Source organism: Aythya marila, assembly GCF_965140915.1.
Source record: "Aythya marila genome assembly, chromosome: Z".
Classification (NCBI taxonomy): Eukaryota; Metazoa; Chordata; class Aves; order Anseriformes; family Anatidae; genus Aythya; species Aythya marila.
In genome coordinates, this window is record NC_139080.1 from 35,415,603 (window position 1) to 35,443,290 (window position 27,688).

The following is a 27,688-nucleotide window of genomic DNA, read 5'->3' on the forward strand; positions in this document are numbered from 1 at the left end:
TTCTCCTTTTGTGTTTTGCTCTAACTGGAACCTTTATTATGTGACCTTTATTCTGGATGGCCTCTGAGGTACCATATACAATAGCTACTTCCATGCCATTACCTCATATACAAGCCAGTTGACATCTTTGCTGGATTTGAAACTCCCTTCCATCTACAAAGTCCCAGTTAAAAGGAAAAAATCTATAATTCTGTGGGTACTCTGGATCTAATCACCATCTCTAACTTTTATTCTGAGGAAGATAGTACAGCCTGCTTGCTGCTTCAGAAAACAATTTAGCATTGACACAGCTAAAACATTCTCCAAAAGTGGGCAGCAAGAAAAGCAGCAAAAACACAAATGCATGAAATGGAGTGTTGGTATCAGAATCACTAGCTATTTGCAGAATTCTTGTGTCAACAGGACCAGTAAACAAGTGCTAATATTTCTAGTGGAGGCAGCATCCATGGGGAATTACGTAGTTAGCTGCACAGAGCACAGAATCAGATCGGAGAGGGAATTTTGTCAGCTCCTGCAAGTTGGCAGTATGTGGCTGTCAAGAGTGTGAAATGGAGCTGCTTCAAAGCTGAGCAGGCTGTGACCTGAATGCTGCACATCCATGCACTCAGTGTGAGAGGATCAATGACAGCATTTGCTGGGCTCTAGTCATCCCCTCTGCTAATGAAAGCAGTCCTGAAAGGCATAATGCAGGGCCTCTAGGCAGCCTAAAGCCTAGCATTAGCAGAGTTTGTTATAAGCTTGGCTACTGAGTGCACTGAGTACCAAAGACCCCCTCCTCTATTGCTCTACCCCACCAACTCCCCCCGGCTGTCTGTTTAGTGTCACTCAGCTGGGATGGATCCCGTTAAAGATCTGACGCTTAGCAAGGACTCAGAGGTGTCTGGAACGCCTGCCTCTAATCATAAACACCACAGCTGGCAATGATGTGGTCGAGGAAAAAAAAATCACCTTGATCCAGCAGCACACATTCCCTTTGATGTTTCTGCAGTGAGTTCACTGCCCAGAGAAAAAGGTACTGCTTAAAAAAAAAAAAATCAGGCTTGACATTCTCAAATCATAACCACATGACCCTCGATTCCAAGACCTTTTTTTTTTTCTTTAAAAAAAAAAAAAGCAACACAACCCAATCCCATGAAAACACATTTTGTTCTGAGAAACTCAGGGAAGAAGCATCTGACAATGATAACATGAAACAGGTTTGGAAGATAATGGCAGTTTTAGAAGAAAACACTTCCAAAAAATTCAGACTGCCACTACCAAAAATGGAAGAAGCCTTCTGCCAAAGATTGCAAACTGTGGTGACCTTAAGCAAGAGACTGTAGCTGATTCAAGGGAAAAATGAAAACTTTTCAAAAACAACATTGCTTGTGCTCTGCCACTGTTTATAAGTGCCTTATGCCCTCTTGCCTTTCGGGGTGGCCTGGTAAACACAAGAGCTCCTCTGCCACAAAATTGTGTTAAATATGCAACTCTGTGTGCATGATTGTCTACTTATTTATTTATTTATTAACCCAGAAAGGTTACAAAGAGAATTGTGAATCCAGTGGGAAAAAAACTTACTATTTATTATCTTACTTTTTGGTATCTTTCCCCGTGTTGTATATATGGTGATCAAATGCCCAAGTTTATTTATTTTGATACTTTGTGGATTTCTTCATAGATAAACATTTTTTTTTCTTGTATTTATTTCTTTCTAGACAAGGAAGGATATATATAACATCTAAAAATCTAAGACTATTACTTGTGTTCTCTGACACATCTGTGTTATTACCTCCTTATACTATGCCATCTTTTAGTCATATGCTGATACAGATTAAGAGCCTGATTTGAACAATCTTACAGCCATGTATAGTCTAATCTTGTTTTCATTATTCACAACAAGGGAGCATTACAGTTAATAATGAATTTCTTTTCCAGGCTATATGAAGAAAATGGCATACTAGACATACTGTCTAAGCCAAAGTTTATTTGCTAGTGACATAAAGAAAAATTCTGAACTAACTTTGAAAATGACATAAAAAATGTAGCTTCACATTTCACTCCTATTTTCAAATTTTAAAATCTAGCATTTATACATGTAACATGAACAGCTTGCAGAGAAGCAACTATAAATAGTCTTTTTTGGAGTATTCAATAATATTTTTTGCCTTTCTGGATATTCCTTTAAAATGTCCTTTTTCATGATTTCATGCAACACATAGGCTTATTATAGGAGTCTTTTTTCCCCAGATAGAGACCTGGTTTTATCCCTCAAAATCAGAAACAATACTAGCATCCATTTTCTAACAAGAAGACTGAAATTGACTCCACAATTTCATTACCTGTGGTATTAAAATGCACTATATGTTACTGTGGCTTAAATTGATCAGAGACATCCTGATACAAATAAATTATAGATGTGATGTAGTGTGTACAAAATGCAGAGGTCAAGAGTAAGTGTAAATTGAACCACCATGTCATGGGTGGAAAATCTGGGAGCTGTATTCCAAACCTGTGTGAGATTTCACAGGCTGTTTGTGCTGACAGCCTTCCCTGCAATTCCACCAAATGTTGCAGATTCAGATAAGACTTAGATTTATTAAGTTTATGTGCTGTTCTGCAGTGACGTGTGTGTGTGTGCGTGTATGTAAAGGAGAGAAAGGCTAGTGCAGCTGGGTTGTGAAACATTGGCAATTTACATACCCCTATATGGTAATTTTCTCCTATACTGAATGTAAACAAAATACAATTAAATAATACCCAAGATCTGCAGCCCTAGTGACACTGAAAATTATGTGAGGAACTGTCATAATCCTCTTTGATTCCATGTGCACGAATCTCTTTTTAACCAGCAAGAATTAAAATCATACCAGGAAACTGTTACTCACATACTGTCACAAACATGGGGTAATTGATTTTATTTAGAGAAGGAAAAAAATAAAATAAAATTAACCCCCCCCAAAAAAGTATTTTGTCAAGTCTTGTAGAGAATTATAGATTTTACTGCAATGACGTTTCCAAAGCTCATTTGTTTACTTCTCTGTATGTGAAGATTCAAGAGGTAGGAGTAAAGATACACATCCCTTTCTTCAAGGGAAAATCAGAGCTGTCCATCCATTCATTCTGGGTTCCTAGTTTCACTGTGAATAATTCTAAACTTACTGACAAAGTCTATTGCCTATGATAATTTTCCTTTTTCCCTGACCTTACACTATTCCTAAATATCAGAGGATGAAATTGATTAGAAATCAGTCTGATTAAGAATATGGTTTTCACATGAATATGGCTTTACCCCAAGGATTATTTTTTTTTTGCCTCCCATACTTAAATGTGACAAAAACATTGAAATATTACTTATCAGAAACATCCCTCCAATGAGAGGCATGAGAGTTCACTAATAGATTTCCTTCAGCTTCGTTTTACAGATGAGTTTTTAAAGTGTTTTTAAAGTTTTTAGGTTTTTTTGTTTGTTTGTTTTTGGGTGCTTTTTTTTGTTTGTTTGTTTGTTTGTTTGGTTGGTTTTTTTTTTTTTTTTGGTTACATATTCTTTCATAATGACTAGAGAGGAGAACAGAAAAGCCAAATGCTTTCCTGGTCACAAATGGATGTACTTTGAGGAAGCCAAAAATTTATTCCATTATGACCTCAGTTTGACCAAGTAAAGAGCACTGCCAGGTAAGAGAAGAAAAAGGAAAAATATTTGGTTCTAGAAGGTACTACTCTTGCTCACACTGAAATGAAATATAACTGAGCTGATGACATGTAAGATGTGGCACGACTGGCCCTAAAATGCATGTGGCCTCCAACTGTTGCATTGGACTGCACTGAAATTCAGTTCATATTACATGTTCACCTAACACTTATGTGTTTTACTTGCATGCTTTACTGCTGTGTGATTAAATATGGCATGTTGCTTTACAACAGTGAGATACTATAATTCACATTCCCTCCCAATGTACATTACATTGCCTTGTTGCCTGACTTGACTTGCCAAGTGTCTCGGGTTCTTCAGAACTGGCAGGGCCAATATGCAATGCCTTGGACCACTGTGAGGCTCCAGGACAAGCTAGCAGTTTCATGGGGAAGTACACACTTTGTAACACTTTAGGGGCTGCAGTCTGAGAATGCATTCAGCCCTTCATTTCTAAACTGGCTCAAAGCTGCATTCAGACAGCTCACTCACAACATGACAGAGGAAGTAACACCTCACACCAACTCCCTAGTGACCCCTCCAGATGAATAAGGAGAGAAATTGACAAGCTACAAAGGCATTCCCAGATGAAGGGAGGCTGGCTGGCTGGAGAGTTTAGGATGAGACATGCAGGTCAAACAGAAGTCTTCAGGGATCCAAAAACTCATCTTTCCTGTCCTGATCCCCCTTTAAAGACAGCAACCAATTCTGTCAAATTATAGTGCTCTAGCCCTTTTATTCATTTTACTTTCATATAATGTAAGGTTAAGCTTGATTTAAAATTAATTACACAAATGATTATAAATCATTTAACTTGGACACAGGCATACATTACTGATGCTGAAATCAGTTTGATGCAGCTCCTCACTAACAACAAGCTCGCTGTTTACTAATCACACTGCTGTTCATGTGGATGAGTAACAGCTTCAGAACTCCAGCAGAAACCACACTACTGTGGCACTCTCTTCACAACTTTTTGCTTTTTTCTCTTACTTTTGAAATGAACTACCGCCAGTGCTTTGTTTCTCTGCTGATTTTGGCAGCCTCATTGGGAACTTGCTGGTTACTTTTCATGCGTAGGTAGTCTTGATATCAACTCCAAAACTTCCTTGCCTTTATTCATTCTAAGGCTTCTGCAGTACAACATGTCTGCTTGCAGAATGGCCTCATCAAGTAGGAACTGAGGTAGTTTATGCTTTATGAAGTTTTCTCAAGCTTTTGCTTTTTGTGTGCATGTTTTCCCCAAGAGGTGATTGAAAACAGAAAGAAAAAGCCTGTGTTTTTTTGTTTGATTGTTTGTTTTTATTTTCCTTGGGGTGGTGGGGAAGGGTGTTGTGTATGGTAATTTTTACTTTTACTTTTGTCTTTTAATAATCTTATTCTGAGACCATCTATGACAATACATTTTGGAAAATTGTTCCTGTCCAATAAAATGCTCACATTACTCTTTTGCCAGAGGCACCCACTCATTATATAAATCAAACAAGCATAGAAAAACAGACAAATAGTGACTGGTATTGCCCGGTGAATTTCTATGCTCAGCTAAGATGATTTGGGTGCATTGCATGCAGATGTCAGGTATTTTAATAAAGAGCTCCTTTGTGCAGGGCCCCACTACTCCTCCATCACTCCCAGCACTCCCTTAAAAGGGGGGCGGTGGGGGGACAACCATTCCAGCTGGGCTTGGAACCTCGTCTGAGTCAGGAAAACCACAGCTCATAAGCAAAGAGGAAGCATAATGTTCTACAAGGACAAAACATTAGCAAAAATGTCACTCAGCCCTAGTTCCACATGTTGGCTGCCACGGCCTCTTCCTCCTAGCATGCCCGATTGATATAAATTCCATCTGCTCAGCAGCCAAGTGACAGAGAAGAAATACCGGCATCTGGTCTCTATTGCTGTCGGGTTTTTGTTCCATGTTAGACCTTAGCTAGAAACATATGAAGAGATGAAGGTGCTGGCAAGCGACTAAAAGGCTGCACTGGCACAAATGAGACTTTCTGATGCTTTTCACACTTCACTCTGGATTTTTATGGGGAAAAAGGCGAAGGAGACTTGATAAACTGAGTCTGGAGAGCCAACAGGCCTGGAGGTCATTTGGTGCTTCTAACTTTTTTTGAGTGTTTAAAACTGTAAAGCAAAACAATTTTTTTTAACACGACAGAAGGTAACGAAGTCACACAAGAATGTTGCTCTTCAGCTAACTTTTTTTTCTCTTTCTCTTAAACATCCACTGGTTTGGACCTGATCCACAGGCACTTTATATTCTCCTGAGAAGCAGCTGGAAAGTGCCAAACCACTAACTTTTTTTAACCCTACTATGTCCAGCATAAAGTCAGTTCTTCCAAATAAAGAGAGAGCAGTAAAGCAAACCAGCAGCATGCATTGCTGCCTGAGTATTGCTATCCAAGTACTTTCTGAGAACAACTGTTGAAGAGGTACGGGATGATATGAGTCAAGGTGTGCATGCATATGGATGCATGCTAAGATTTCTTTGAGAAGCAACTTTTCACACCAACATAGGGGCAAGAAAAAAGAAACGTGACAGAGAGGAAAGCAGAAAAGAAAATACATAACAAATTTGCAGACAAATAACTTTGTCCTTGCAGAAAACAGCTGAAACCATAAACTTAGGTCATACTGTACCCAATCAGATCCATGAAACACACAGGATAGCTATTCCACAGCAAGGTAAAAGCATTCTAAAAGTTAAAGTGGAATCTAATTATCCCAAATCAATATAGAACTTGCTTTTATTAGAATTAAAAACAGAGTTGGCTTGCACTAATTCACAATGCCTCCAACCTTTGTTGGTCTCTTGTGATCCCCTCTGCAATACAAAGTCCTCTTGTTTGGGTGAGAGGACCACAAACTGACAGAGCAATGAAGCGAGTGAACAGCTATCAGAACATTATAACGCCAGAGAGAGAGAGAGAATGTAAGAGAAGAGCTCTCAAGAACATATAAATATATAATAGAGCCCTGGAACACTTAATAATTAATTGTGATGAAGAAGCTTTTATTTCAACAAAAAGAAAAGCTTCCAACCAGCAACCCCATGAGAGCGGAGTAGTCCGGTACACTGATGCCCAAAAGGAAGACCCATGCCAGTTCCTTCAGAGGGTGAAGCTCCCCTTCCACATGGGGCCAGCCTTACCTCAACACAGTCTGCATTACATCCTCAGATAAAATCTGAAGTGATGCCTAACACTTAAGCTGATTCTCTGCCTGCAGTGGAATTTCTCCCAATGACTTCAATGAGATTTGCACCCTACCCAATAAGGTCAATAATCTAGGTGGTTATCTGGCTAACTAGTATCACATTATCACTGAATTAGGGGTCAAATTTTCAACTGCTGGCTCAACTCAGTGAAGTGTTACTTTGGGCAAGACACTTTTGCTAACTTAGCAAGCCTCACAAGAGAGTGCTACTTACCTTGTAGCCCAGATGAAAAGCTTTAAATACACATGGCATAACACTCTTGGTAGGAATCAGTAGTGCTCATTCATTTATGACATACCTCCTTATGATCAGTGACTTAGAGTTTTGCAAAGTTTGATGGGACTGTTTTAATCGTTGCATCTTTTCACATGGGATTTCTGCATCTTGGAGATGCAATTTACTCATCCAAACAAACTCAGCACAGGCATTTTCACTCAGTAGTGCTCTCCTCAGGCATGCGCTCCTCATTCCTGCATAAAGTTCTGATTTTCACTAACTTATGTTCTGATTTTCACTAATTTGTTAGAAGTACCCCCTGAAAAACATTATATTAGAGATTAATTCAAGCTCCATGTTCAAACCCAAGAGTACCATCTCAACTAATGTACATACAGTTGTTCAATGGAACAAGTTATTTTGCCACAATTTCTACTTACAAAAAAGGTAAGGCACAAACTGTCTTAACATAGCTGCTACAAAGCTAATATAGCAACTACCCACGTATCATGTCACTTTAGAGTGCCTCTTCAAAGCACAACCTTTTTCATGAGACCTGCCTCTTTATTGCCTTGACCCTGAATGATTTCCTGTCCACACAATACACTATGCTTACAGTAAGTTTCTACTGAGCAACAGGATCAGGTAGTAATAAATACCCCAATCAGCGTTCCTTAGGAAAGGAGACATATCCCTCTAAAAGAGAAGAGACAACTATTCTGTTATGTGTAGTGGAGTTAATTTTTACAGCAAGGTGGCAACCAATGCCACTTATATCTCCCTCCCCTTCCCAAACGTGGTTCATACAGAGTTTCAATTGACTTTTTGTTCTGATTTCTGGAGTATGTACAGCAGTGAGGTGACTACCACAGTAAAAATAAACAGTAAGACAAACTATTTAGTATTAAATAAACGTGTGCACATAATTGTTACATATGCTGATCCAAAAAAACTCCAGGGTTACACATCCAGTGAAATCAGTGTGGCCAGGTGAGAGTTGACTTAAAGCAAATTGTAACATCTCTCACCGTCTGGAGCAGACAACATTATACTTCCCAAATACAAGACTCAGTGCACAGTCAGAGATGACAGGGGAGAATTCAGGCGTCTAACTGTGGAACCCATCAGCCCAATTTCCCGCAAGTCAGGAACATGAAACAACGCAGCAGCTGGGATGACTGAATAGCTAAAGGAGCTCGTGTGAGCTTCAATAGCAGGCCAGAGCAGCACTCCACTGTGAATGACAAGTGATGGGCCAAATCACTGGGGAGCCACCGATGAGTTATTAATGGTGACAGGTACACTACCTGGGAGACAGGTTGAGAGGGGAAAAAGATTATTTATAAGCGAATAGTTAACAGCTGTACCCACTGCTAAGCATTACATGGATGCCACAAACTGTAGAATTCAAATCTTGGGTTATTCAAGCACGAACAACTGCCTGTCACCAAACTGCAATGCATCGCTACAAATTAAGGTGGGAGAGATGAGACGAGACTGGAACGATGCCTTGCTCAAGAAGGCAATGTCATCACAGAGTGCAGATAAGAGCTAGAGAAGGGCTGAGATAACCGTTAGGTGAATTATGGTTCTTAATAATAATGAATTTGCAAGAACAGCTTTTTAATTTTTCCTGAGGGCTTTTGCATGAGAACAGATGCTGAATGTGTCCTGTACTGACAAGAATAAATGGGGGAAAAATTTAATAAGCAAAGGAAATGTTTTTGAAGAAGTTTTATTTTGATATGAGAAATAATGCATTTCTATTGTTGAGGTATTTTTTTCTATCTTCAGTTTCCTCCCATGTTTGAAAGCCACATTGTTAAGCTCATAATATAACATTATTACAATACCTACTATAATATAGTTCCTCAGTTTTTCCCAAAGGAATGAAGCACTGTACTACTGAGTAGAAAAAAGTGGCCTGAAAAAAAATCTTTCACATCTATTTCTCACATACTCTAAGGGAAGCAGGAAAATAAATAAATAAAACAGGATTTCAGAAATGTTTTCATAATGTGAATGTCACCCTGAAAGAACCTGTTTTTGAGCCCTTTCCTATCCCATTAGAAAGACATATGTCTATAGTGGCTTTTTACATAGGGGATGAAAACAAGAAAATAATTTATATATATATATATTTGGTGGTCTTTTAACACAATAGAGCATTTAAATACCAGCAAGACTAGCCAGGTGCCAAAACAATAATCAGGTGTGCCCACCTACTTTGATGCTTCCATAAAGCACAGGCTGGGAATCTCTGCACTAGATGTCTGAACAGAAAGAGGTATTTCTGACCTCCAATGAAATGTATCTAACAGGTAATATTAAAAAAAAAAAAAAAAAAAAAAAAGAGAGAAGGGGAAGGGGAAAGGGGAAGGGGAAGGGGAAGGGGAAGGGGAAGGGGAAGGGGAAGGGGAAGGGGAAGGGGAAGGGGAAGGGGAAGGGGAAGGGGAAGGGGAAGGGGAAGGGGAAGGGGAAGGGGAAGGGAAGGGGAAAGGGAAGGGAAGGGGAAGGGGAAGGAGCAAAAAGGTAATAAGCTGAATGCTTAAGATGCAAATTCAGTTTTCCTTGAAATACAGTCTCAAACAGATTGCAAAATGGTAGGAAAATAAAAATAAAGGGCAAGTCAACAGCAGCTGGGTTCTTCCAAGATGAAGGGAAGAAACAGTTTATACCTATGGGTACTGCCACTTCTCATTTCTTTGCCATTGGGGCATTGTGCTCTCACATGCTCTAGATGAGAAGTGTGAGCCAGAAATGGTTCACACTTCAAAAAACTTCAGAGTCTTTAAAATATATGGATATAAATTTTAACACAGCTGTTTGCAGGATTTGGTCCAAAGCTTTCAGTTTAGTCATTCCAAAGTGAACAGTGAACATTAGAAAAAGGCAAATAAGTCTGTGTACACACGTGTTCATGTGTACTGGGGGAGGGTGTGGGGGGGCTAATATTAGTCAAGCATGCTCATAACTTGCTCTCTGCTTTTCACAAGATTTCATTATTTTTCCTTGTCTGTTTCATTCTGGTTCTCATGGACAACTAGTATGATTCCTCAGTGTTTTATCTTCTCAAGCCATACTTAAAAATATAGTCAAAGCTAAGTGGGGCTGTTACATTTTATTTCAAGTTGTCCATTAATGTATTTTTATTAAATGCTATGCATTATGGAAACTACTTCTCACCTAATTTAACTGTTAGGCATAAAACAACAAAGAAATCACTTTCAAAGGTGCAGTGACAGAACCAGGAACTGAATATAGGTGGGATTAGCCTTCTGAAAATTCTGGATGTACACTGATACCCCAAATATTGTTGATTAAATATCTTGTTACTGTTTTTAATTTTGTTTGTTTGTTTAAATAGACACATGCTAGAGGAGCCAGGCTAGAGGCAGAGAAAAATAATTCACTAGTAAAAAGTTAAGTCACTTCGCTCAACTGTTAAAACACATGAAATTTGCACTGAACAAGATGAGCCTGGTTTTGACATCTCCATTTCTGGTAAGCAGTGCCCTACTGCACAAGTGGTTCCACTGCTTCCTAAGAAAGACACTACTAAAATAAATATCAGATTCTGTCTCTAAATGACAATTTCCTTTCCTGTATTAACATGAAAACTGAAATCCCAATTTCCATAACCTTTCTTTAGATATAGTTCTAAGCATTTGGATGTGTAGATTTGGATAGTCAAGTTTGCATGGAAATATCAGTGCCTGTTGCTATATGCACAAAAGGTAAAATTGAAATTTAATTTTACAAAATTGTGTATATGAAATTGTGTATACGAAAAGAATAACTTCAAAGATATATCAGTCGTCTACCTTTCAGCAAAAACAAACAAACAGAAAAGAGATAAAATTATTATAAAACATGCGGTGCAAACCTTGAGTTTGTTTATTTTATAACAGTCAACATTATTTGCCATGTAACCAGGTCAGAATTAATACTCCAAGGACAATACACAACATACATCCAACATTGTATTCTTTACTGCCCACACAGAGTCCATCCACTAAAGAAGTCCCCCATTTTCCTCCAAACAAAATGAAGTACTATTCGTTTTTTTATGGATTCATTATAAATTCTTCAGTGACATAAAAAGCAAGCTGCCGATAGCAATAAAAGGCCAGGACACTAGGAAGGAAAGTTAGTTTCTAAACACATCAAAGTTTGTTGAAAATATAACATTTAAGGACTCTTTCCTTCCCTGTATTTGATTCCTAGCTGTATTATGTTCTTCACATTGTCTCAGACAGTCATATACTAATAAGTATTTGAACAGCTTTTCCAAACCCTTTTCTCTTTTTTCAAAGCGGGTATTTATTTGATAAATTACTTCCATACATTTCAAAGGGAACAGAAACTCATCTCATAATTTGTACCTATTATGGACCAGCTCATTCAGCATGCTAGATGAAGTCTGGGCTCTCTGCACAGCCTCGGTAGCAGGGCTGTACTCTAGTTTGGCCTGCAGACTAGAAGGGAAAGGCATCAGGGATGCAGTAACTCACATCTACCTTGTCCACAGACACTAGGGGTAGAGATGGGCACGAGTGCTTGGTGATTATTCTTCCCACATACCTCAGAAAACACCATCTTGAAGCAGGACAGAAAAAAAGAGCGGCAACCTGGCACAAAGAACTTCCTTTAGTGAGTGTGTGGTCTTCACTGACATGACAAAACTAACTTGGGGATCTCATGATGAAAATTGGCTTCATTAGAGAATCCCAATGTGCAAATGATCCCTGGCTTGTGGCCTGGCTTTGGGAGATGTAATAAACAGTGCACAGAGTCTACTCCAGTGAAAACAAATAACAATAAAGAAAAGATCTTAAAAAAGACGCAATTTTAAAATGAAACATACTTTATCATGGAGTTCTCACAACCTACTATTCATTCTTTTTCAAGTAAAGAACAGTGCTTACAGGAAGGGAACTGTTTTGTGACCTCGGCTGACATTCATTGAGGCCCCAATTCAGACAAATATACAAGCATATGCTTAACATTAAATATGTGAGTATATCCCTATTGATGTCAACGATATGAAATGTTTGAAGTTGGATAGGTGCTTATACACATTGCTGAATCAGGACCCATTTTCTGACAGTGACGGAATAGTTCTTGAACCAAAAAATTAAGCCTGGTTTCCTATTGCTTTATGCCTCTGGTGTCCGTTAAGATTAGAACTCCTCTGATGTACATTTTTATGAACTGTCTTCCTCTGTCTTTCCAGTATAGTTTCTTTGGTGCTTCATAAGTGGAAAGTCCTGTCTTACCATCAGTGTAGCAGCTACCAGTGCTTCTGTCTCCAATACCTGACTACACACACAAAACTTGTAGAGGCTTCATAATTTTGCAGAACCTTCCTTCCTGCCTTTTGAAAAAAACTGGCAATGATTATATACATCACTGGCATACTTTTGTGTGGTGCAAAGGCTGCTGAGATTGCAGTACAATGGTCTTGTATGAACTAAGTGTAAACACTCAGTGGAGGTGAACATGAATACCTTGGTGAGGGACTTACAGTCTGAGAGTACTATGACGTAAAGCAGTGCTGCAACAGAGGGAAACCTTACAGACACACATCCGTCATCTGGTGTGACTAATATTAGAAACTCATGCTATGTTAGTAAAGTTATTATTCAGGCATGGAAGTATATGTATACTTTCATCTTGGATTTGCAGTTTGAAGCACCTCTGAAGCACCTCAGACTGGTTTGATGTTTAAATTCTCACAAGTCCTTCAAAGCCCATAAAACTTTCTATTGCATTGACATATTTATCTTGCTCCAAACAAATCTTTACATTGATATAACAAGCAGTTCCATGCCAATGTACTATATATTCATTGATCTTTTTGATACTTCAGTTTACTACTCTCCAAAAACATAAAAACTTAAAAACAAATGTGTTGTTATTGTTGTTGTTGCTGTTGTTGTTGTTGTTTTTAATTTTTGTGACTCCAGTAAAAGTTTAAAACTCAAGTGCCACATTGTTTCCACACCCAACAAGAATTGTTGAAGTAACCGAAAGAAAGAGTTAACTCTTCAGTACAGCTGAATTATTCCAACTATCAGAATATACAACTCCCTATTTAAATATTATTATAGGACAATATTAGTACTATCAGTACTACATACAATAATACTGCACTATAACATAGCAATAAGATTAGCAAACTGAAACATATGCAAGGCTACAGGGCTGTTCAATTCAAAACACTATAAGTTCCAGGCTCAGAGAATACATAAAAGTAGGCATTATGTGAAACATACTCTTCCAAGAGACATCCTAACTGTGTCATACAAAATTAAGTTGTTGGCTGTATTTGACTTGAGGATCATAGGCTACTCAAGTCTGCAAATGAAGGCTGGAAGTGACCAGTACAGAGACAATATGCACATCACAAGTAGGAGCCACTGTATCTCTTGACCACACCACCACTGCTAGTCCCAAAACAGATTCTCACATTCTTTAACACCCAGGTTCCTGGTACCCTTATGACAAGTGCAATTGTGTTAGCAACCTGCTACAAATGTTATTAATTCCTCATCATTTTTCATACTTTATTCTACCCCACACTTCTTCTCTGATAAAACATATCTGCTTGTAGCTCTGGCAGAAAATGGATATCACGGGTCTCTCATATGTGATATATCCACCACCTCACATCTCTTTGAGCATAAAAACTGGGGAGAAGAGCTCTGTTTTCCATCCTGTGACATTCTTTGAATCAGTCCTATCAAGAGGAAACCAGGTTACATATGAGAAGTGATGAATTAGTACTAGTAAAATTATTTAATATATTATTTAGTATTCAGGAACATACTACAGCAGAATAATGAATTCTTGCAGTATTGTCAAAAAACTGTGGATATACAACATTTTGTTTCCTAGAGTTCTTGTGTTGATTTTCCTTTCTATCAAAAGGAGTTTTCCTTTCTCATTGTTTTTTATTGTAGGTTTCAAAATAACGAAGAAGGAGCTTGAAAACACGAACCTAACATTCTCCAGTATAAAATAGAAAGTACAAATAAATTTTATTAAGTCTAATCTATTAAATTAATCCCACAGTTTTTAGAATCTTAATTTAAAAACTCAAGATGTTTGAGGTCTGTAATACTATACTGGTACTTATTGAAAATGTGCTTACCTTCTATGGTGACTATCATTTTCAGAAGCCATTATGCACCAAGGATTCACTCAAGTTTTTATTTTGCTAGCTGAACAGAGAAAGCAGAACAGGCATTGTCCTAGCTATTTCCAAATATTCTGAAAGAATAATATTTATTTATTTATTTATTTAGTAATGAGAAACCTGGTGCAACATAAGCCAAGCTGCAAGCAACCTGATGAATCGGTCAATTTCCTTTATCCTAATTTGTCAGCACCATATGTCAATTTGGACATGAGTTAAAGATATCCAGTATCCGGACTGCACAGATAAAAATGTAATGATGTTAACTCTATTACCAGATCCACATCACTGGGCAAGCTATACAGTTACACTTAAAACTCAGCAAGCTGACGTACACAGGGACAGCAGTCTTAAAAATTCTACCCATTCTGCAAGTGATTTCCTGCTCTGCAGGATGACAGACAGATTTCTACACACTTTCTTGAAGAAGGAATGTAAGACTTCAGGGTGCAACTCTGACCTTCTAAAGCCTATGCAAGATTCATCATGGATTTTAAGCAAGACTGGATATAAGCAGACATATTTTTCCCCTACCATAAAAGGAAAAATATGAAATAAATTCTTCTTCTTACATTTGCTAAAAAGACTATTTAAAATACTATTTACCAAAACTACTGTTCCTGTGGTGGTGATATTTTAGAATTTGACTAAAGAACAATACTAATTACACATTCTATTTCATTAGAGGATCTCAAAGCACTTCATAAACATTAATTAAGAACATCCAAGTATTAATTGGGATGATTAGAACATTTTGTAAAAGCCGTGGGGGAGGAGAGAAATCAAGCTGAAGCACAAAGGACTCGTGCAGCAAGTTAATATATTAGAGCCAGTAGAATACTACGTTTCCTGCTTTCAGGTTAAGTATTCAGAATTCCAGGACATGGTGTGAAATGATAACCAAATCATGGAATATTTTTCAGCACAGGAAAGAAAAGTAAATTCTTAATTAAAATATAAGATTTCATCTTCATTAGATTCAAAATGTACATGGATAAGTAAAAGGGGCTTGTCTGTCTGTGCTCTTACTGCCTAGAAGGCAACAGTAAGTGCTAACGACATTTACCACTCCTAATAAGAGTCACTCACACTTCACTGTTATTCCATGTTATTGCTCAGGACAGGCACTAGCACCTCATGGAAAGATCAGTGCTGCAAAGGAAAAAGTCCCCTTGAGATCCCTTGGACTTCAAGAAAAGCAGTAAATCAATTGATACTGGACAGATGACAAGTGTGATTCTCTGAGGCCCTCCCTGATTCCTAAGTGTCTGTGGACCTAAATTTCATGACTGCCTGAAGCCAGTGCTGACACACAGACAATCAAAACCACCTCTAAACTTCGACCAAGAGGTGTCTGAACTGGGAAAAGTCTTAAATTCATTAAAGTGTCATGGTCTGGACTCTGTACTTTCTAACTGAGTTAATCTCTGCTGATGCGTAGCCGAATGTGTAATATCATGACCTCATCACTTCCAGAACCATGATTTGAATTCAACCCAAGATCATCGGTGGACAGGTGGACTAAAAAAAAACAGAAGTTCTAATCTTTGAGCTGTATTTTGTAAGAATAATGTTGATTACTTGGATTCCTGGCCCAACTCCTCCCTTCCCTCTCTTCTTCTCTCCCTCCCCCCAACCTTTCAACACACACACACATTTCCCTTCAATCAACAGCTTCATATCCTTTTGTATTCTTTATTTTATAACATTTCACTGCATTGATTACAAGAAAATTGATATGGACAGTAACCCCAAAATCCTGTCCTTAACTTCATGGTCATATTTCTTTGATATAGTGCAGGACATGTTCTGAGGAAAGATTCAACATGGCATTGACTGCAAGAAAAGTGATTCTCCAGCCTGTGAGGAAAAGCCCCTCACCCACAGTGAATCATTATGAAAAATAGAGACTTCTGTCACAAACACACAAACACATACACATGCATAGGATCTATTACTAATAAAAATAAACATATAGCATTTAGGTAAGTGTATATATATAAACATGTATTTCACTGAAAACCTTCTGTGATCATAAACAGTTAACACAAATTCAAACACATTCTGAAGTAAGAAAGCTGGAAATAGTTTCCTCCTTGGCTTACCTGCCAAGACCCAAGTTCATGGCTCTGTTTCTCCTGTGATGCTTGATGGCATCACTCACACCTAAAACAGCCCAGGGAGTGAACTATTCCTCCTCCCACCTCCTCCATCCTCACTCTGCTTTAGGTATTTTTTCATCAACTATCAGAAAGAGAAACACAGAAAGAGAAAACCATGAACTCAAGCCTTGGCAGGTGAAGAGCTTTTCAGCTCCATTTTGAAAAGAAAGCACACATGGTCCTGGCATATGCCCGACAGACTTTCAGAAAAAGGCATTTGCACACACTGTATTCCAGTGGCTGTGCCCAGCTGTGTGAAACTACATCAGAGGAGTGGGATCACTGCTTCTCAGCCCGGTACAGTAAACAGTTAGCATTACAGGTAGGAGAAACACAGCTTTACAAAAGTCAATCTCTCCCTCTCTCTCTCTCTCTCCATCTCTGGTCTTCATAGCCAGAAATGCTTGCTATTTAAAAGACCATGTATTTCAGAGCCATGTGAAGCACTATGGTTATAAAGGCTTACTATTTCATAGTAGTCATTAAGAACTAGCATCCTGTACACTGCTGTTGATCACCAGGGGTTATAGAGCCCTCCGCTTCATTACCCGTGCAAGATGCAAGACACAGAGCAGCAATAACACAGCTCTCCAGCCACACATATTATGGAAATCCAAATGATCTTTGCATGTTACTGAGACATCTGTTGTGATGTAACTTGTCCTGGTGGCATTCAAAACAGCCATCAAACTCTTTGGCCTTTACTTTTGTTCTTTCCCAGTTCAAGTGCTAACAGTCACAATAAATAGTCATGTAGCACTAGAGTGATTGGTAGTGTTACTATTAGAGGTAAGTCATCAAAAGCAGCAGGGAGATGTTAGGCAAGTTAGTGCATATACAGAGTAAATCTGAAAGCACTTCAGACTGTAGAAAAAGTGACACTGCTTTGCTTGTATACAACAATGCTTCCCTGTGGTGCAGCAGTTCCAGTGCTCTGGCTCCTATCTCCCTTTTAAGCCCTTAAAGGTTTATCTGAGCTTTTTTTCTTCCCCATTTAGAGTAGAGATAGGATAGTCACTCCTGGCTTAGTACAACTGAGATGAATACAAAAGAGCAAGGGGCACAGCAAAGAATCTGTTTCACAGAAGTGCAAGGGAGTCATGCTAAACTCACAAGGGAGAGAAGAAACTCTTCCAGATGATCACAGCCACACAAATATTAGCATGCAGTGATGCTGTGGGAGGAATGGAAAACTCAGGAGAAGGACACATCATCTAACAGATCCTTTTCATCTCTTTGTGAAACTGAGGTGAGGCTGAAGGAGGGAAGATAAGGAAAAAAAAAAAAAAGGCAAGCAGAGGGGAATGGGAGGAAAAAATAGCAGAAGTTGGAGTGGAAAGAGAGGGAGGATGAATCATATGGGCACAGAGAACAAGAAATGTACAGGACACATACTGAAGAGACACAGGTTTAAATCCTATCCATACTGAGAGATTAGAAGTCTGGATAAATGTTAACTAACTTTGAGCCTTATTTGCTCAGAAAAATTATGTTTGAACAAAAGAACATATATCAGCATTATCAATAATTACAATGGGAAAAAAAATATAAAAATGCATCTAACAAAGCTAAAAAACAAAAACAAAAACAAAAAAAGCTGTAAAAGAAGGGTAACTATTCTCTTTATTATCAAGTAATTAAATGTGGGTGGCAGTTAATATCAGCTTGCATGTGAACGACTTTGTTTGTCCTTTTTATTTTAATATAGACTTTAACAAATAAACTTCTTAACCTTTCTCCTTATTGGTTTTGCTATCAAAAAAATAAATAAATAAAAAAAGATAATACTTGAAAAACATTGAAAGACACAGTAACTGCTTCTTAAAATGCTTAAAAATTCCCCAGTGGTCACAACTAAACAAATGCAAGGTATTAATTAAAAGAGATTGAAAAACAGACCAATAAGGAATGAAAAGTGATGTCAATTAAATAAATGCACAACCTTCACAGAATCCCAGAATCATCTAGGTTGGAAGAGACCTCCAAGATCATCGAGTCCAACCTCTGACCTAACACTAACTAGCCCTCTACTAAACCATATCACTAAGCTCGACATCTAAACATCTTTTAAAGACCTCCAGGGATGGTGACTCCACCACTTCCCTGGGCAGCCCATTCCAATGCCTAACAACCCTTTCAGTAAAGAAGTTCTTCCTAATATCCAACCTAAACCTCCCCTGACACAACTGTAGCCCATTCCCCCTCATCCTGTCAACCCCCACCTTGCTACAGCCTCCTTTAAGGTGTCTATAGAGTGCAATAAGGTCGCCCCTAAGCCTTCTCTTCTCCAGGCTGAACAATCCTAGCTCCCTCAGCTGCTCCTTGTAAAACTTGTTCTCCAGACCCTTCACTAGCTTCGTTGCCCTTCTCTGGACTTGCTTGAGCACCTCGATGTCCTTCTTGTAGGGAGGGGCCTAAAACTGAACACAGTACTTGAGGTGTGGCCTCACCAGAGCCGAGTACAGGGGTTCAATCTCTTCCCTAGCCCTGCTGGCCACACTGCTTCTTATACAAGCCAGGATGCTGTTGGCCTTCTTGGCCACCTGAGCACACTGCTGCCTCATATTCAGCCATCAACCATCACTCCCAGGTTCTTCTCTGCCAGGCAGCTTTCTAACCACTCATCTCCCAGCCTGTAGCGCTGCTTGGGGTTGTTATGCCCCAAGTGCAGGACCCCACACTTGGCCTTGGTGAACTTCGTATAGTTGGCCTCAGCCCATCGGTCCAGCCTATCCAGATCCTCTTGCAGAGCTTTCCTACCCTTGATCAGATTGACACATGCATCTAACTTGGTGTCGTCTGCAAAGATACAAAAGCCATTTTTATTATATTAATGGTGCATAATTGTCATCGAAACTTTTTGCTGGGTGGCAGGAGTAAACATTATTTTTTCACCTATATCATAATTTGATTTTCATTTTTTCTTTATTTTCTCTATTACATGTAATGTAGCCTACAACCAATTTATAGGTGTTCTTATTTTGAAAGAAAAAAGCAGTAAGTCAACTGATGGGTCCTGGAAAAAAATGCCTGACAGAAACTTCACATGACTTGTGATTATAGATAGTAGTCTACATTTAACTGAAAGTATGATATCATCTCTAGAGTGACCTGACACCACCTTGGAAAAGCTGATACCTCAGATATGCTGCTTGTTTTGTTTTGTTTTCTAATACTCCTTAAGTTTAAGCAACAGAGGCTATTTGACAAGCTGTTTAATTAAATAGCCTTTGGGCTCTGTAGCAAAACTTCAGACATCTAGTCTGAAGAAGAGAATGCTCACGGGGCACCTTATTGTTCTCTACAAGTACCTGAAAGGAAGGTATGGGGAGCTGGGGGTTGGCCTCTTCTCACAGATAACTGGTGATAGGACTAGAGGAAAAGACCACAAGTTGCACCAGGGCAGGCTTAGTTTGGAAATTTAGAGAAATTTCTTCTCAGAAAGAGTAGTCAGGCATTGGGATGGGTTGCCCAGTGAAATGGCAGCGTCACCATCCCTGGGGGAATTCAAGGAAAGGTTGGACTTGGTACATAGGGACATGTTTTACTGGATGACATTGGTAGTAGGGTGATGGTTGGACCGAGTGATTTTGAAGGTCTTTTCCAACCTTAATGATTCTGTGATTCTCTTAAAGGCAGACAAATGAGTACAGACAAGAAGGCTGAGACAAAGTCTTAAAAGCTTGGGGGCAATGTTTAATTTTAAGAACAGGAAAACTATTTTCACCTGTCCATGTGATTAATATCTCACTTGCTTAGAAAGATGATGTGCTAAGGGCTTTCTTTCTTTCTTACTTACTTTCTTTCTTTCTTTCTTTCTTTCTTTCTTTCTTTCTTTCTTTCTTTCTTTCTTTCTTTCTTTCTTTCTTTCTTTCTTTCTTTCCTACCTTCCTGCCTTCCTTCTTTCCTGCCTTCCTGCCTGCCTTCCTTCTCTTTCCTTCTTTCCTTCTCTCTTTCTCTCTTTCTCTCTTTCTCTCTTTCTCTTTCTCTCTCTCTCTTTCTCTCTCTCTCTCTTTCCCTCTCTCTCTCTTTCTCTCTTTCATTCTCTCTTTCTCTCATTGTGTGTGCATGTTTTAATTTGGGGGGAGGAAGGAAGGATTTTTTAAATTTCTCATGTCAGTGAGCAGCACCAGAAAGTCTGGAAACCAAGATAATGCCTGTGAACTACTGTCTACAATCTACTTTTTTCAAGGGGATGACGGTAAGAGTGAGAATTTTCTGCATCAAGCTGGTCACTTAAATGTTCTGTAACTCTGCTCCCTTATTTGTACTGCAAAGAAAATATTTGTTTTCCTCTTTTACACTAAGGGAATAAAACTATTTGATCATGTAACACTTGAAAAAGTGTTGAGTTGTTACTTAAAATAAAACATCGAATCAATATTTCCAAAGAGTCAGTTTATGGCCTCTGCGTAGTGGTCACATGTCCTGTTGTCTGCAGCTGGATCGGTGTAAAAGCCGAATGCCCCAGCTGTTCATTGCTAGTGGCACAATTGTTCTCTAGTCCTTATTGCTCTGAATAACCAGATTTACTTGCACATGCTTAGCAGAAGGCTTTTTCTAACCTGTCTTGTGTAGGCTAAGGAGAGATTACACATGCAGTTACACTAGCAAATGGGAGGGATGAAGTATTCTCCAGTGGGTGAGCAGAGGAAAACAGCTGGCAGAGTTATATCTTCACTCAGCTCAGCTGGAACCAAACCAGAGCTGGAGACTTGCTCGCAGTTGAGCTGCTCTTTACAGCAAAACAACCTCACTGAAATCAATAGTTACTAATCACATCTCTTTGAGTAGCAGGCACTGAATCTGACCCAAAGCAACTACTGTTGTTGACAGAATAATTTTCTGTCATGTAAAGACAGTTGCTGTGTTGGCTGTTCCTAGAGAGAAAACCTACAGCCTCAGTAATAGGTCCACACCGAATACAGCAGCTTCCTTCCTCAATATAGGTAATAGATTAACAAGAGTAGAAACTGAAGTGGTCTACAAGCCCGGAGAGCAAGCACAATCCAGAAAGATTCCCTGTGAATCTTGTTTTCCAGGGGGACCACTTCTATAAGTGAGACAATTTTTCGTCCACCAAAATATTAATCCTGTGACTTACCTGATAAGACTGCTGACCTAATTGTCACTCACTGACATTTCAGAGATAGGTACCTGTTCACCAGAAATTAGGTTTATGGCACACAACCTAGAGGAAATTTGCCAGGTCTTAATGCCTTTCAGCCGTTATTGGCAAGATTGTGATTGTCCAAATGTGAAAGGCAGTATATCGTATTACATCTGCTGGCTTCTGGTTTCTTCACTTCCTGCAGTCTATTAATGAATTCACTGAATGAAGCAATAAATACTGATAAATACTGTTTTTTTTGTAGTTGTTGTTGTTGTTTTTTTTTTCTGCCCAAACTGCTTTTTAGTTTGCTATTTAGAAACCTTATTACTCAAAATGAGGGTGTTGCAAAAATCCCACCCACCTTGCAGTGCTAATACACAATTAGAGAGGCATTGGTTTTCTTTTGTTTCTCTGAATTTTCTAGAGTGGAGCAAACTGTGAGGTTTTCTCAAAGTTACTGAGAGCAGGTATCTTTTCTGGTGGGAAGAAAGGTTTCATTATGGTTCTTAGACAGAAAAAAAAATGTCTGACAATACTAAAATAATTGATTTTTAATGGGTACATCTAACCTAAGATTATTTATTTTGCTATTTGAAGCTTTTGGCTCTCTCATAGGAGGCTGATACAATTTCTTTGGAAACTTTCTTTGTATGTGTGTGCGGAAAAGCTGAATTTGAAAACCTCCTAAAATTCTATGAAGTGTTGCAGTTTTATAATGATGAACCTCATGGAACACCTTTTTCTTGAAGGAGACATTACCTGTAGTTTTCATAAGTGTGTACCCTGAGAGTGATACCACCCATTTCCTTCCTAATTTCCCTGCATGCTGCTCTTCTCTGTTTTATCAGATAGTTCAACAGAGGTACTTTCTAAAGCATCATTCTCTCTTATCAGAGGTTTGGTTATTTTCCTGATATTTCTTTTACTACATGCTTTACTGAGTAGTTTCCCTTTCTTCACCAAATACTGAGCTTCCTAGCTTTATTGCAAACAAAATGTTTTTTGTTTGTTTGTTTGTTTGTTTTTTGTTTTTTTTTTTTTTTGTTGTTTTGGTTTGGTTTGGTTTGGTTTGGTTTGGTTTTTTGCCCAGAGAAGTTGTGGAGTCTCCATCCCTGGAGATCTTCAAAAGCGGCCTGGACATGGTCTTGGGCAAGCTGCTATAGGTATCCCTGCTTGATTGGAGTGGACTAGATGACCTCCAACCTTAATCACTTCTGTGATTCTGTGAAATTAGATGGGAGGTATAGGAAGTATTCATTTGCCAAATAACACAATCCACAGCAAGGCACTAACCAAGTCAACATGTGGTAAGACTAACAGCTGCCTTTAACTTCCATTGATAATTGTTCTTCTTTTACTGACATAATATTCAATTCACTGCTGTTGAATGTTGTGATGGTAAAATTCATGCCTTCAGGGCTATAGTAAGTTTTAGCCAGATAAACTGAACTCTGGCCTAATGGTGTATTATAGGCTTTTACACTGCTCAGATGCATAGGTCACAATCTGACTGTATAAACCTCTCTGTAATTATATTACCAGCCATTCTTGCATGTATTAAGATTATTCAAACAGATAATTAAAACAAAATCAATATAGGACTGATTCCACAATCTTTAAAGCAAGAAAGCTACTGATGTCAGTCTTGTCTATAAGACATACTAAATTCTGCACTTCTAATATGTTATGCCTAATCATTTGCTGCACTTACTAAACAGCAGTTTTCTAATGTTATGTCTCAGAAATAATGATTTTTCTTCCCCCCCCCAATCGATTCCTTTGCAAATCACATTTTTTCACCTTTCTTGGTCAGCAGTGTTCAGAATGCAGGAATCTAAAACATGATGCAATACGCACATAGTCCAATAAGAATATTTATTTCTATACATACCTATCACATATGTATACAAATTATACATTGTATCTAATATCCATGTATATGTATCCATGGATATATATTGTACAACCACCTATAGTTATCTATTATACCTGTACAAATATCATGTATATATACTTACGTATAAGTTCTATACCAGAAAGAAAAAAAAGTCTTATATGTAGTGTATAAATGTATAACATTTAACCTTTACAAAATAGATGCTGATGCCTCAGAGAATCTTAAAACACTTAAAGAGATCAATTTTTGTATATATCTTAATAACAGGATCTCATTACTATAATAGTGGCCTTTTTATTGCTCTTCTCTAGGAATGTTCTACAATTCAAAACTCTTTTCTGAAAAAAATGACTATAGAACATTTAAGAAAGTATTCCAGACCTAGGAATATGGATGTTTCCACATAATTAGGTAAAGCTAATTTACTTCTTTCACACAAAGGAAAGAAAATTGAAGAGGAATTGAAAAATACAGTCAGAATTCCTCAGTGATGGAATAAAGATTCCCATATTTTCTGTATAATGTCATGCAAACTATCATTGTTTAAGAAAATAAAGACATAAATCAATAGAATTTTTAAAGATTTCAGGCATGCCTGATTCAACAACTGGATGAATTCTAGAAGATGCAGATCTCCCACAAAGTCAGTAGTAATTAAGAGCACTCAGAAACATTTAGTATTGGATTCTCAATCAGAAAGTCTTGTGAAATGTAATAATTCACTTATGACCCCAACAGATAATGTTATTTTTAAGATAACCAACTACACATATTCCTGGCCATATCCTTAAAGCAAGCTTAGCCATTTTTTGTTTACTTATTTGGAGTTTTGTTTGCTTACCTTACTTTAACCAGTCCATCTGTAAAACTTTATTTAATAAAGCTACCATTTTAAAATGGCCATATAAACAGGACTTTCTTGTTGGTACCTTACCTTATAAGGATACCTGCCAACAAAACCATGATCACCATCCCCATCTCACCTACCCAGTATTTGGCATCATGATAAAGAAGGAAAGAAAAGCTGAAAGAACTGCTGATTAGGATCTCACTTCCTTAAGTTGAACTGTAGCCCTTGAAAACATGCCAGTTGCCTTATATGACCAAGTCAGGCTTGCAGTTAGCTAACCTCAGTATTTGCAGTATTTGAGGTATTTCCTACAATACGCAGAAGCAAGTACAAATGCATACTGCAGTACTAAGGAGACTGCATTTTTTCAGCATAGGTAAAAATTGAATATTTTATTTTGCCAACACCATCGTTATTCTTCAACACAGCACATTAAATATTTCAATATCTTTCTACTTCTTTGGGTGCATGATCAATAGTTCCATACCAAAAATATCAGTTAGTTCTGTTTGTAAGCATGTTTTGCTTTATTTCCTACCTGAAGGATGTAGCCTCGAACATAGTCTCGAAGTGTCCAGCCTAAGCCATGTAGAATATGCAACACCTCCTCTTGCTTCAGTACACTGAAGAGTCGATCAAGTAGTATCTTCAGTCTCACAGGCACAGCCTGTGTACCATAGAGCATCAAGCTGCTGATGTCAAACACAACGTTGGACTGCACAATCTCCACTTGGGTTGGGTGGTAGAGGTGTTGAGTACTAAGCTTGTCCAAAGCTGAAAGAAAAGGCATTACATATAAGGAAAAAGCTAGCAGAAATGAAATAAAACATTCCCAAAGAACTATCTAAACACATCAAATTTGGCAGATGCGCTTATTTTCAACAGAAAATAACACTTGGATGATTCTTTACTGCTGATGCACTCTAAAACAGTTTCATTTTCCAAGGGTCACAATTAACTTTAATTCATAGAGCAGAAGCATTCTTAGCTGAGCTCCAGAGACCATAATACTTGTAAATTCAAAAGAAATTACAGAAAATTAATGATGAGCTGAAGGCTAAGACTGAAGCTACACAGAACTGACCGTAACTGTTAAAGATTTGAGACTTACCTTCTATAGTACAAATTAAAACAGATACACCTTGAACCACAGCCTTTTAAACATGTTAAAAATCATCCCTATAAGTTACCATGCAGTCTATAATGAATTCACTGCTACTTAAACCAGCTACTAAGTTGGTTTGTTTTATCCTTTAGTGTGAATTTTGTAATATTCACAACACAAATAATTCAAAGATGAGAGGAGGGGAAGTCTGCAGGATGCAGGCAACTTTTATCCCCTTATGAAGTTAAATGGTATGGAATTATATATGACATCACACACTACATTTTGTATCAATGTTTATATTTAATTTCCTTTTCCGTTTTATGAAGCATGTTCCAGCACCTAAGCTTCTGACTCCTTTTTTTAAATTAAACTTTCTGAGCATTTAAAATAATCTTATAGGGACTTCTCCTGTACTTTGGTTTCTTCTTTGGCTTATGGTCACTGGAGAGTTCATGTACTCCTGATAAATTGCTTTCTTACATCCAAAGCGCAAAGGCCCTTATCATTTACTTGCTGGCTTCATTCAATACATTTACTCCAAGGAATACTTTGTCAAAGAGTTCCGGTTTCCTCATACTTCATTTCTTGTAACTGATTTGTCTGATCTTTCCTATTCTAGTGGTTAAGTCAACTTTGAATAAATAGCTTTAAATATTAATTTAACATTCAAAAAAGATAAGGAATTGGCAAGCCTAGGGACTGCAGCCCTATGTCTCTCCACAGGACATTTATACTGCAGAATGTGAAGGGTGGGATTTTTCTTCTAATAGCTCTTCTTCCAAAGCGCTTCGGCTATCTAGGCTTCATGATGCGGGACAGATTTATTTATGAGTTCTAATGAATAGGATTTGATTGAAGTATAAACAGGTCAAATACTTTCCTACAGCATGTTTATGTTTATGTTTATGTTTATTTATTTTGATTTTTTCCTGTTTGTATGCTAGTTTTTGTAAGATGGTTATTTTGCTACTACTGTAACAGATGTGTCTTCAAAGTACTCAGAAAAAAACAACTAGAAAGTTAATTTTGTTACTGTGTAGATTGAGGTGTATTTGAGAGGATGTGTATGTGTATGTGTAGGTATTGGGGTGATTGTTTCTTTTTACTTAACAGAAAACCCTATGCCTACAGTGAGGAAAAGCAAGCTCTTTCACTAGAAGAGGAAAACTGACTTGCTTAACATTTTTAAGATGGCTATTCTAATTTGGCCCATGTCAGAGCAACTGCAATACGTCTTTATGTAAAGACTATTGAGTGGATTATAAAATTAATAACTAGAATGAGGTTACAAAACTCTATGGACAATTACCCACTTCATGTAATGTGACCACTGTAAAAATAAAACCTTAAAAAGAGGTCAAGATGGAATAGAAAAGAAAAGAGAAACAATAGAAAAGGTTGTTTCTTAAGTGACTAAACACACTGGTTGAACAACAGGCAGAAATTTTTACAAGATGTCCTGTACTACTGAATTTATCTGAAACATCTGTTTTCAAGCAATATTATCTAAAGTTTTCTGCTTCTCAAAAGAGGTGCACACAAGCAAAAAATAAAGAATTAGTCCTGTGCTGGATTAATATTTCAAGTGACAGTGAAATGATCTCCAGTGAGCATTTGTGGCTTTATTCTGCAAATTATATAATTAAAAAATAAAATAAGTACATTCTATTAAAGTATAAGTCAGTATATGCACTGAAGTTCATAATTTACAACACAACAAAGCATATATTTTTGCATGGGTGTGTCACAGAACATTTGCAAAATAAAGACAGTCTTCATACAACAGACAAAAGAAAAAAAAATAATGTGTAGAGAAATTAGAAGTTCTTATGGATCAATGATTATTGAACCCCCTTGCAGCTGTCAGGAAAATGCAATTTTAAACTTTAATTTGAATAATCTGTAATACCAAACTTTATACATATATACATGTATATCATATACATTTATATATACATAAAAATATAATACAAGAAATACAATATATAATAAATAATAAAAATATATTAATGTATATTGTATTATATATATAATATATAAAGTATATGATAATATATGTGTATATATATATATATATATATATTAAGGAAATTGCTAGGAGTTGATAGATGGAGATTACTTTCCATGGTACTCCTAATTGATTTCTTTGGTATAATCTGAATCTGTAAACTAATGACAGTGTTTTAGTTAGATTCAAGAGGCCTTTTCTATTGTTAGACACATGTTCTTTCAGGTAAGAGATAAAAAT

General features: G+C 37.6%; 1 protein-coding gene across 4 annotated transcripts in view; it reads right to left on the bottom strand.

Moving 5' to 3' along the window:
• The window catches only part of BNC2 (basonuclin zinc finger protein 2), a 348,609-nt gene that overhangs the window by 78,113 nt on the left and 242,808 nt on the right, over positions 1-27,688 (bottom strand). For all 4 annotated transcript variants that reach the window (XM_082784296.1, XM_082784298.1, XM_082784297.1 and 1 more), the window contains one exon: positions 24,871-25,106. In XM_082784296.1, the coding sequence (XP_082640422.1) occupies positions 24,871-25,106 (236 nt within the window). The remainder of the gene's footprint in view (positions 1-24,870; positions 25,107-27,688) is intronic.